The sequence below is a fragment of the Fulmarus glacialis genome, unplaced genomic scaffold, assembly GCF_000690835.1.
Source record: "Fulmarus glacialis isolate BGI_N327 unplaced genomic scaffold, ASM69083v1 scaffold48130, whole genome shotgun sequence".
Classification (NCBI taxonomy): domain Eukaryota; kingdom Metazoa; phylum Chordata; class Aves; order Procellariiformes; family Procellariidae; genus Fulmarus; species Fulmarus glacialis.
In genome coordinates, this window is record NW_009190546.1 from 1,189 (window position 1) to 14,058 (window position 12,870).

The window sequence follows — 12,870 nt, forward strand, 5'->3', positions numbered from 1 at the left end:
GTGGATGGGGTTAACTGTGCTCTTAACCGAGGATATTTACACACATAAGAACCCACTACCCTGATGAAGTTAAATATTTAAATCGCATGTTTTAAGGACTGTTGTTTCTGTACCTTGACTTCAGCGGGTGACTACAGTAAATGTACATTACCTCTCTCAGAGTGGTTTTGTTGTGATGCTCTGGGCAGTCTGTCCAGTAACTATTCCTCTGATGTTTAAATAAATAATTGCTTGCCAGTTACACCATCACGGCAGCACACAAACCAAGCTCTTTGTAGATCTTTTGCACAATCTAAGTTCATTGTGTGTGTGGAGTCCTTTGAAATTACGTCTGTGATTTCACCAGGGTCCTGACTTCACCAGGGTCCTAACTTTCTGGTGTTCTTCAGTGCAGGTTCAAAAGAGTTTGCCAGTAATCCTTTTGAGAGGCATCTGTCACCTGCAGTGCATACAGTGTTTGTCACCAGTCCTCTCTCCTGCAACCCTGAGGGGCATTGCAGGAAATCAAAGCATTCATCAGGCAGCAAAGAAATGGAAGGATAAAGAATATAAAGAAGATTAGAGGATTAAATACACTCCTCCCTCCCTCCTCCAGGCATTCAATATTCTTCTCCTTCTCTGTTGGAAGTGTAGCCATCAGCTGTTTAAACTTAATTGTTGTTCTTCCTTTGTCTTGGTGAGGCTGGAAAAGAGTAGAGCTAGTTGACGTTGCAAGAAGCAGAATGCCAGAGACCCAGGCAGGTAAATAAAAATATCCTTCCTAAAAATTGGCACTGGCCCAAGCATGACTTTCATAATTTTTTGTTAGCACTTTGCTCTAATTTTTGTAAATTTCCCAGCCACATGAAGAAACCCTTTCAAACTGAGCCGAATAAAGCAAATAGCAACCTGTTTCTCAGGTTTTTCAGCCACTGTCAAGCCACTCCATTTATACAATCTCACTATCATGACAAAAACCCAGCGAGCTCTCATCTCATGCCAGCTGCCACAGCCCTGTTGTGCAACACCCTACTGAAGCTAGACTGCCACTGACCCTGCATTTCTTTCACCATATCCTACCTTTAGCCCACTTTCACTTTGCAGATCTGTTCAAGAATTCATATTTATTATTCAAATAAGAGCACAACCTAAGAGCAACCGTACTGAGTCAGGTCAAAGGTCTATTCTAGTAACCTGTCTTTAACTAGCCCACGGTAGATCCTGGGGGAAGGGCATGAGTTACAGGACAAACATGCAAACCTCTCTTTTCCACTTTCTAATTATATGCTGCTTAAGAAATTCTAGGGCTACAGATAATATCTTTTTACTACTTTGTAGCAAATATTTCGTCCATGAGATTGAGTAATTATGTTTGAATCTAGCTAACTTTTGGAATCCACAATATCTTCTGAAAATGAGTTTAATGAGACTGAAGTTGTAAAAATCATTTTCTTACATTTTGGGTTTTTTTACAAGTTGATACTTCAGCATTTCATTTGATCCCTTCTGGTTCTTTTGCTTTAGTTCATTTAGATATGTTTTATAACAGCTCACTTCAGCTTGCCGGGAAAGGAAAGAAAATAGGGGTGTTCTGCATCTCACAGGATTAAACCTAACAGGAATTTTGTCAATGGGAACAGCATGCACCCCATGGAGCTGGGAGCCAGCAAAAACCCCAAAGGGAGAAGAGGGCAGAAACTACAGTTATTAATAATCATCAGGCAAAGCAGTTTTGTAAGAAAGCAGGTTATATTCCTTGCCACGCTCACAACAAACATCTGCAGCTCTCTAGCAACAGAACCACTTTACCACGGGAACTTTGCTTTCCATTCTTCCCAGAAATCAGAAAGAGAGAGAGAAGAAAAAAAAAAAAAATCAGTACTTGAGAAAAGAATGCATGTGCTGTAGCCACCATCAAAATTGTCTTTTCACAAACAGCAAAATGGGTTAGATTCTTTTCCTAAGCCATCCAGTCTGAGCTTTTCATTGTTTTTCACCTCGGTATTTCACCTGCCTCTCAGTACCATACAAATCTAATGTGCAATGCTATTTTGTTTCTAGGCTAAAAAATCAATTTATTCCCATCTGAGTACACTGGCAGATTTTGCAATAGAGATGTTTGACGTTCTTGATGAAATCAACTATCAGTCTTACAACGACTTTGTCCTACGAGTTGGTAAGTCACGTTTCTACAATTATCACACAAGCAGAACATGGTGGTTTGTTGGCTTTCCCTGTGCTGTCTGCAGAGGATTACCTGTGCTGCACTCGTGATTAAAACTGAAAACCCTCCTTTAGTTGGAGAGTCACATCCATGTAGAAGGTCAGCAGGCTGTATGGTGAGCATCAGTATTAAGGAATTACAGTGTCCAATTCCAGTGTGTTTACTTAATCTATGCACCCCTAAAAGGAAACTGCACCAATAATTTTATACAATATTATTAGTGTACCCAGTCTTGTGGCTTACACTGCTTTGCATTGCTAAACTGCTGAAAACTGGGTCTGACTGTACTTAACTATTAAGTTGCATCTGCAGAAGCTTTGTTGGTATTAAAAGTGTGATGGGACATTTTTGTCCACAGGCGCCAAATCACCTCAAACAGTCCCTTTTTCTCCAACAAATCAAATCCTCCGGTCTTCACAACAATGCAATCCTTTACATGTTATTACATGTCTTATCTCTCAGAGTCCTTTCTCCCAGCCTTCTTGGAGAGCAAGTTCCCCTCTTCCCTTCCTTCCCTGCATCCTGCTCCTCTGCAATGGTACTTCCATTGCTGTTCTCATTTCATTGCATATTCTAACACAGATAGTTTTCTCCAGCTGCTTTCTCTATATATTTTCATGGCTGAATTGTGAGAATGGGCTGGACAGAGGGAAAAGTGAGGTTGCTAGCAGCAGAAGACTGAGAAAGACCAAAGACCTCAAGGGTAGCAATAGGAGAGTTATAGATCTTTGCCCTCTTGTACATCCTAATAATTTTAAACCCCAAATTCTCTTTGAACTCTGTTATAACTGGTCTTTCCAGTTTCACAAAGGGGCAGAAGACAAATGTCTAACCCCCATTCTTCTGCATAACTTGCCTGGGAAAGCCCTTGCACAGAACCTCACACAGTGTTTAGCATCTGCAGCTCTTCAGAGCACTCAGAAGAAGGAACATCCTCTTTTATCTTCCGAACAAGGTGTCAAAATCAGTCAGAAATGTAGAATCGAGCCCTGTGGTTTCCCAAAAAAGATGCTTGAACCGTTTTCATATACTCTTGTCTTCTTCCAGTGTCTCCCTGATCTGAGTTGTCTAGTACTGACTACCAATGTGACACGGTTCCTTTACCCCATTCCTTGTATCCTCCAGGCCACTATTTCTGTTCCACGTGGAAAATCTCCATTAAAAGGCTTTATATGAGCAACCACAGTGGAAGTCATAGCAAACAATTAAAGATCTTTAACAGTTTGTCCTGAATTGTTCTACAGCTAAACTCTGCACTACCACTACTTTTCTTCTTTTCTTAAAAAAAAAACAAACAAAAAAAGAAAATCCACAGATGAGACAAATTTTTATGTTGTCTATCACATTGCATTTCCAATAAGATATCTCTGTGTATGTCTTTATCTTGTTTCTAAAGCTCTTACAAATACAGAAGTCCAATAGCATTAATTTAACATATATTATGTCCTATGACCAGAAAATTCTAAGGCACTTGTGTTAAATCTATTTTGCAGGATTCATGTTTGCCTTGGATAATACGCTGTAGTGTTTGAAACCAAAGTCATTGTTTTGATTTTAGGTATTAATGTTGGGCCAGTAGTGGCTGGAGTCATTGGAGCGAGAAGACCACAGTATGATATCTGGGGGAACACTGTAAATGTTGCCAGCCGGATGGATAGTACTGGAGTGCAGGGGAAAATTCAGGTGAGTGCATTCTGAGACAATTTTGCAAACATACCTCCTGTTTTGTATGTGGTTACATTTTCAAGACCACTTAGAAAACACGACCTCACTTGATCTTGTGGTTCTTATGAAAATGGCAACATTCTCCAGATGATTCAAGCATCAGAGGTATAGTTGTTTTCGTTTATATACGCTTCACTACTTGGAGGCAATGAAATCCTCAAATAAATCATTTCCCATCAGAAGAAACAGAGTTCTCTGCTGCATTGCACACAGTTGGAGGCAAGCCTGGGAATGCCGAGGAATTTTGCCTGAATAAGGACTACTAGGAAAGGATCTATGTCCATTTGCATCCTGCTGCATTTTATGTAGCTTTGAAAATTCCTTGGACACTTTGGATCGGAGAGGCTACACAGACAGAAAACATTGTTGTTCTACTAGAACTTGCCTAGAAGCTATGCTGCACCTCTCAAAATCTTAATGAACTCTTGCAGTCCTTTATCCAAAATACCTGCCTAGTCTCCAGGGATGAAAAGTTCTTCTGGAGTAAATTAACGTCACTGGAACTGATCCAGCTTACAACAGTGGACAATTTGGTTACACATTTCTGTTGGATGGAGCTTAATCTGGCTGTGTAATTATTCAGCTCAAGACCAGAAGTTCTGCTTCTCAGATTCCAGTTTGGTCAGTGATTTTTAATTCCTTAAGAAAATTCTAAGTGAGCCCGAGAGCAGCAGTAGGTACTAATTCATTCTGCTTATGCGTATTTCATGACAGAAAAGTAAAATGGGGAGGGGTGGGCAGTTCTAGGATTAACCTTATATGAGCAGGAAAAACTAATAGTTCTTTTTTTTCTGTCTTCAGGTGACAGAAGAAGTTCAGCGGATATTAAAAAGGTGCAGTTATGAATTCATGTGCAGGGGTAAAGTCAGTGTAAAGGGAAAAGGCGAAATGTTGACCTATTTCCTAGAAGGAAAGGCTGATGGAAATAATTCACAACCACGGTCTTTAAACTTAGAGCGGAAAATGTACCCTTACGGGAGGGCAAACATTCAAACAAAACTGGGCACCAGCTCTCCGTCAGTATCCTCAGTTGCTAGCTTTACTGTAAAAGCTGGGCTTGGAGCAGGTCAAGCATCTGCCACTCACACAAATCAAACACTGCATTATCTTCCTTCTGTGCCAGCTGTGAAGGAGGCGTAGAGCGGAGGAGATTTGATTGTGCCATTTGCAGTGAACCTGGAGAGCAATGGTTGCCTGAATTTTTACCAAGAGATCAGAGGTCATAGGCCATGGCATTAACCAAGGACCACTACAACCCAACCAAAGAGAACTTGGGGACTGTAATGAACTCTTGGGATGGAACATAAAAGGGCTAGCAATTCTGTTAGGAAAAGTCAAAACCTGATTTTCTGGAAATGAGGAATATTTTCTTGGCATTTTTAAAGGGAAAATGAAAAAAAAAGAGATAAACGTGCAAGCAATTATTTATGTGTGTGTGTGTATATAAATGTTTTAATCTATATATGCACATATACAAACAGTCCTGTGTAAACTTAATAGAGATTTATAGAGATAAACATAAAAATACGTATTTATTTACACATCCACCTGCAATGACATAGCAAAGAGATTTCTCTTTCTGTCATACCCAGCATTGTTGAGTCTGGGATTAGCAAAGCTGCATTTAACTGTGAAGTGTGGGGCAGCTGGAGACTCTCCAGGGTTACAGCAAGAGTTAGAGAAACTGTGCTCCCAGCGCATGAGTTAGTTAAAGCAATGAGAACAGTGTTCATTGTGCTGTCAATGGCAGATTAATGAAGGCTGGATTCAGCTAATTGATAAACCCTATATATTTTTTAAAATTCTCCTTGCATGCTCCAAAAACTTCAAAAAAATTCCAATTCAAACCATAACACTAGGATATGAAGTAGAAAAACCACAGAGCTTAAATGTTTGGCAGAAGAACAATATATTTTCTTTCCATTTAAAAAAAAAAAAAGGTGGTAGAGTTTAGAAGTTGCTGCCTCTTCACAGGTCATTTGACTTTGTGCAAGACAGAGCAGCACCCTGCAAGCACAGCAATATGCTTATGCAATATAGAAACATTCCTTTATGTACAGTGCTGATTTTATTGAAGAGCAGAAGGATGGTATTATTTCAGGCTTTTACAAACAGCACAGGTCCTGTGGCTCAGTTCCAGGATTTAGCTTTACCTTTCTAAACAGCTCAAAGAATAGTCCTGTACTGGTAACAAACATGCTGTTGCTAGCTTTGTGATATTTGTATGTTTGCCAACATAGTCTTACATCTTAATTGATTTTTAAATTTATGCCACAGTTTTATTATCTCGTGATTCTACCCAGGCTCACTCTTCAAAGCTGTACAATTATAGAAAGCTATAATTCTGAGAAACAAGCACAGTCAAACTTTGCCCAAATGAGGAGCACACTGGTATATGTGCCAGGAGAGTGAGGCCTGCTCTTAATCTGCATAAAAGGCAACAAATTTTGACTCCTTTTTCCTTTAATGCAGCCCACATCCTATTGTTCATGGTTTCATTTTGAAATGCTGATCTGGATGTGAAATGTGGAGTGCAGCTCCATACTCGAGATGGGGGCAGTTGGAGGTCATCCTGCTGCGTGACATATGCTCCATGGATAGGTGCCATACTGTCCTGATGGGGATGCACAAGCTAACCAGCCTCACTGCTTTCCAAAAAAGAAGCAAAACTTTATGTTGTCTAAAAACATGCAAAACTTCCTTTTAACTAAAAAAAAAAAAACAAACCCAAACACAAACCAAACCCAAAAAACCCACCCAAGACTGCAGAAGTTGTCCAGATTGTACAGTAGAAAACTTGCCTGTAGTAGATGTCACATTTCCCTCTGGTGGGCCTATTGTATTACTGATTTCAGTGGAAAGAAGATTATGAGCGATTCTCCCGCAACCAGCATTTGCTTTAGAGCAGTCACTGTTTGTGTTAAAAGTATATGGACAAATACTGTGTCAACAGATGCAAATGGTTAAAAAATGCTGCAGGAGTTTCCATTCTCCATGTAGCCATATCAGGCTGCTGTGGGATTCCAATGGTTTTCAGCAGAGTTTTTAATTAATTTCTATGTACCCTGTCAGCTAGGTGCTTCATTACAAAGCTAGCAAAATTAGTCTTGTGATTAAAATTACTATAAAAAACTGAGAATTGCTTCCTAACTGTACTACGTGTATGCACACTGGCTGATCTGTGGAAAGTCACTGCATTTCTTTATCTCCCTAACAGCTATCCAGTTCACAGGTATTCTTCTAGAATAATTTAATTCTGGTTTTGAGGCATTCAAAGACATTTAAATAAATACATGTAGAGAATACAAATTTAAAAGAATAAATATTTACATAATTAAATTGAATAAGTGGTATCCATGTAAAGCACACTGCATATTTATGTTTTCTCATAGGTTTGTAAGAACTAAATCATCACACAGCTAAGTTAAATATTTAACCAAAATGGAAAGCATTATGTGCAATAGCATTAATCACTCAGTTCCACTCACAAAGAGCCCAAGTTACACAATTTTTGAATCAGTGCATTTGGTATAATTTTACCGATAATAATAAAACGTTATTTTTGCATGTACTGTTATTAAAAGCATCTTCAGATCCTAGCATAGACCAAATACAGCCATTGACCCACCCCAAAAGCTTACAATGAAATTATTTCTTTGTTACTTTTTTAATAGGTCCAAGATACAGGCATGTCGCCATTGTTTCTTTTATCACTAAATGGACAATGAGCAAAAATGAATTATCCCCTGTGCTAATATTTTCGGGACTGTTCTCATTCCCAGACTCATTCCCAGCCTAGTCCCAGAGTAATGTCAGTGGAAGATCATGTAGCAAGGTAAATTTGGATTATTCATTTTAATATTTTAAAAGATTAGCAGGTGCTAGTAGAATTACTCCAAAGTTTTTCTAAGCCTGATCCTCCTCTCCAACAGTCGAATCAGGAACGTGACTTTTGTAAGAATGTTTTCCATGTTGAATGGAAAGGACCAGACAGGCGCAATCCATCATCAGCTTCTCATTCGGCCCTTTTGCAGGAGGTCTGTGCCTCTGGAGCAGGTTGAGGGGACCAGGATGGCTTCTTGGTGCTGCAGCCAGTCCAGTGTGCGTGTGCTAGCTTACAGCATCAGGTGTATTTGGAGTCAGCTTCCAGACTTTGTTTGAGTCCTACCATTAACATTTTTCATATTTTTGTTGTGGTTGTTGTTGCTGGTTTTACTATGGGGAAAACTATATTTTTCTGCATAGTCCTGGACTGAGCAGTACAGAATCATGAAGAAAGTTCAGCCAAGGCACAAATTAGTAAAAAGGCATGTGAAAATCATAGGTAGTGTTCAGCAGCCATTCCAACAGGGAAAGCTAAATGGCCGTTGAAATCATGATATAATGAAGCTATGCTCTTGCCTTTATGCTTTCACTCCCTATTCATATCATTTTTCCCCATTTTCCTTTTCTGTGTACATTTGTTTTATTTCAGCTCTCATGTGATAGCCTTAAATGACAGATTTAATCTCTCTGCTCTACCGAGTTCTTTGATATGTTCAGTAAGTTTTATACATGGGAAGAGGTAGTAGTAATACCTCCAATAACCCCATAAATGCACATTTTCTGCCAAATTAGAGAAGCTTGTCATCAGTTTTTTGTTGGCAATTGGCTGAAGATAATATGTGGCCCACTCCAGTATCCTTGAAAATCATCAGAAGGATTTCCCTGGATTTCTGTGGGATTTGGGTTGTGTCCACCTTAATGCATGCAGTTGTATTTCCTGTCTTGCATTTATTAATTTTCTGGTCAAGCTCTGTAACTTTTGCCTGGGAGACCTTGCTGTAGCCCCAGCAAGGAGTCAATTCTGCCCCAGAGTACCCAAAAGTCCTTCACGTTTAACCGACGATAGTAATTTGTTGCATTGAGGGCAGAATAGCCTCTTCCTCTTCTATTCGCTGTTTTGTGCAGCTGTCAGCTTGAAACAATTAACAGATACAAGCCCTACAATAAAGTGATGCCATTTTGGCATGTTGATGTCTGTCAATAGCAAGCACAATATTTCACATCAGTTTGCACGTTTTCTCTTTCAGATAATAGTAATAATTGAAGTCTTTCGTTCTTTATATAAGCAGATAAGTATGAGAGATCTTCAGACTTCACTGTCTTGGGAGCTAATTTCAAAGTGTTCCTATGCTACCTTTATCTTTAAATGATTTTTTAATTATTATTCTCTGCTGAGATTACAAACTGGCATTCTATTGAATTACTGGCTAGATATTTCCAAACATTTTCCACTTGCATTGACTAGAAAGCTGTTTTATCCAGCCTGTAAAATGCATTGTTTTTTGTAGCTGCTTCCTGCTGTGGCAAGTCGTACTCCCTTGTCTTCACTAAAAAACACGCAAATTCTCCCTTGCTTTCTCTAGGTGAGACTGAGAGCCAAAAGCTTCAGCTTGTTAGGGCTGAATCTGCATCCCTTATGTACCCACAAGGCCTGCAGAAATCAGCAGGAGTTTAGCATGTTATGAAGGTCAGGAGTTGAGCGTCTGTAGGCCAAGTTCTGCTTTGGGTTACAGCGATGTCTTGCATTGGTACTGAACTGAATATTTTACAATACTGTAACCGAGAGTAGGTCATACGCCTAAATCTCTTTCACACTTTTGCCTGTAATTTATCTGTAAGGCAAAAGAAAGTACTTGGGAGTCACTGTTTGAAGGGAAACAGTATATGACCTGTGCCATTTCAGTGCTTTGACAAGTTTGAACACATTAGTAAGTAGCATGAATCATTTTCATGTGTTGAATTCCTGCTTGAAGCAGAAACAAAGCGTGTTCTTTACATCAGCAAGTCCAGATTCTGTATGTGTTCTGTGCAGGCAGGAGGACTATTTAGCCATAATGTTCTTTCAAGTTAGAGTTTTGTATTACAGTGAAAACCAACATTTTTTAATTTGTGATAAACCTGTATTATAATGCCTTATTTATTTTTAATCTTGTACAGTGTTACAAAACAACAGAAAACATTGGCCTTTCATGTATTATTCACTTTAAAAGATGTATTGTATTATGAAATTTTGTAAATAGTTTTAGCTCAGACAGGTAATTGCATGTACACTTGTATAAAAAGAGGCAAAAAGGCACACTTTTAACAAATGTTAACAATTTTTGTAAGAGACATTTTACATGTGCATGGAGATTATAAATCCTTTGGAAATGGACGTCCTTTTGCTTTTCCTTGCAATCTATTGCATGCCACTCATGCCTGACTTCAGTAAAACAAAACAAAACAGTAAGTTTTCCTAAATGTTTTTGACATATCACTTCTGGCACAGAGTTAAATCCACTAGTTGCATGTGCGTTCAGCAAAGCAAAATCAAAATACAAACGGCAAATAAAGAAGAAAAATAATTTAATGATTGTGATCTGCCAACCTCAGTGTTCCAAGATCCATCATACAGTATATGAAAAATGTTATCAACATCTATGCTGTCTTCATAAGGTACCTTCTGGTCATTAGAAGCAATAAACTCTACTTACTGTAATATAAAAAGCAAGCAGATATTCTAGTTCATAATGGTGTAATATCTGACATTCAATGGGTATTCTCTGATACTGCGTTTGATGTAGTATTGTCGTCAAGAAGGACCAAGTGTCAAATCCATCATTGCTGTACGCAGGTGCAACACTATGGAAGGTAAAGGAGGTGAATTTGGCCCATTGATGTTACCCAGAGTATATTTCTAATGTGGTAATAAGTTATTGTATGTGAAAAGTACACAATGCAAATAGATTGTTTTCCTAGATACATACATACGTATATATATGTATGTATATATAAAAAAATTAATTTGTTGCCTTATTTTTGTTAGCTTTTTTGACTCAGTTTCCAAATTTTCTATTGCTAAGCAGAAAGTATTTAACAGAATTATTAGGAGAAGGTTCACTGGGTTCTCTGGCTTTGAGCCATCTGGGTTCTGTGCTGATGCTAGTCCTGCTCCCACTAAAGCTATGCTTACAGGGATGCTTCCCTTAGGCATCACAGCGTAACCTACAGCTTGAGGCCCATGTCAGTTAGTGACATAGGAATAAGAAATCACTATCCAATCCTCCAGCTGATTTTTCCCATATTGCTGCTGAACAAAACTTCAAATCCTGGAGGTATTTTGCATGCGTCATTTTTAAAGTTGTCATATCTGTGTCACTACAGCTTGGGACTACTTCTTAAATTACTTATATAATTGCTGTATGATCAATGAAGAGTAGTGTAGGAGCGTAACACTGAGGTTGGTGGCAGAGGAAAAAGGGTGTGGACTGTACTTTCTACTATGGATTAATAAGGACTTCTTGTATTTTACAGATTTGAGCTAGTTTTATAATAGGACTTAGAAATCTGTTAATTTGTTTGTTTAATCGAGTGACTGTGGGGTTAACTAAGCAGTACAGCTTCTGCAAGTACTTCTGTCATCCTAAGTTAAGATGTAGATTCATACAACGTATCCCAGTTGCCTGCATACAAGAACCATTACCTTGTACTGATGATTGGCTTCATACAGCAGTTAAGGATTTCTAACAGTCATAAACTAACTCATCTCAAATTCAGTGGGTTTTACACCTCAGTGTGGCATAATTGTTGTGACCAATGACAATCTGGACTCTGCTTCTTTATCCCAACCCTGTTTATGATTGGCTTTTTCCAGAACTCTGTATTGGCTTTTTTTAGCTCTTCGTTCCTTTTAATCCCACCTCTCACTGAGTTTTCAGGCCAAATCTAAATCATGAATAAATATGTAAATGTAACTAAATGGGAAAAAATACACATAAGGGGGGGCTGCCTTTTCCTCTTTAATTACTCTTCAAAATGTCACACTGCTTGGGTGGCCTGGTGTGACTTATAATCTGATCGGTGCAAGGACAAAAACAGGAAAAGAAGAAAAAAAAAAAGCACAAAGTTAGCAGGAGTACAAAATAACAAAAAGAAAAGACACCTGTGAGATAGCAATTGCTGAAAGGAAATGGTGAAAAGCCAGCACTCATTCTGAAGTCAGTGGTAAAAGCTCTCAGTGACATGGGGTAGGTCTTGAGAATCTGAGCTGGCAGAGTAGTCAGCCAGATTCCTAGTGAACCAAAAATAAGGCTTGTGTTTAACTGCACAGCCAGATCCATTTCTGAGTTTTCGTGTCTGTTCACATTCACAAGAGTGTCCAAGATCTCTTGGTGAACTGCTTTCAGAATTTCAGAAGGAATTATTATAAATGGTTGGCGGTTGTCACCTTTAATGCCTATATTCTGATCATGAGGATGCACCTTGAAATTTGAATTAGCATTGGTTAATGTACATAGCCTACGTGCTGAAAGGACTTGGTTTTGCTTGTGCCTTACTGCATGCTGGAGGATCTGCTTCTTTATTAGGATCCCCGTTTTATGCCTTCTGTGGCATCAGACATGCATAAAACTGCATAAAACTGAAGGAACAAATAGTGCTGCATCACTGTGAAGTTTTTTTACTACTTCCTTTCCTACTTTGGTTTCCTACCAGCACAGCTATGTGAGTGCAAGGAGTGCTCCAAGTGTTTATGGAGGGAGGCCATACACAGGTATATGTGGGTCCAATAAGAACAGATTTCCTAGAAAGCTTAGCACACACAGTGAGCTGAGTTCTGCAGAAAATCTGTCCAGATAGTTTGGAGTTCCTTTGAAAAAGCTGGCTGCCTTCCTCTTCAGAACAGGCTTACACACACATTGATTAAAAACATCCAGAACACTTACCTACAGCTTGTGACAGCACTGCCACGTTTGCTAGATGTAGGTTAGACTGCTGGTGGTAAAACAGCTAACAGTTCTCCTTGTGGGCAAGGCTAAGGTGTGCTTTAATTACTGCGGTTGTGCACACTATCGTGTCTTACTTTCAAGTGCCTGACCTGCTGCTTTGATTCTAGACCTGTCAATGATGGCATCAGTTAT

General features: G+C 39.0%; 1 protein-coding gene across 1 annotated transcript; it reads left to right on the forward strand.

The window, feature by feature from the left end:
- The first annotated feature begins 2,046 nt into the window (after positions 1–2,046).
- Positions 2,047–5,311, forward strand: LOC104082572 (adenylate cyclase type 1-like). Its single transcript, XM_009585753.1, has 3 exons — positions 2,047–2,155; positions 3,762–3,886; positions 4,730–5,311. The coding sequence occupies exons 1-3, from the start codon at positions 2,095–2,097 to the stop codon at positions 5,066–5,068; spliced, it is 525 nt and encodes a 174-aa protein (XP_009584048.1). The 5' UTR covers positions 2,047–2,094; the 3' UTR covers positions 5,069–5,311.
- Positions 5,312–12,870: the final 7,559 nt, after the last annotated feature.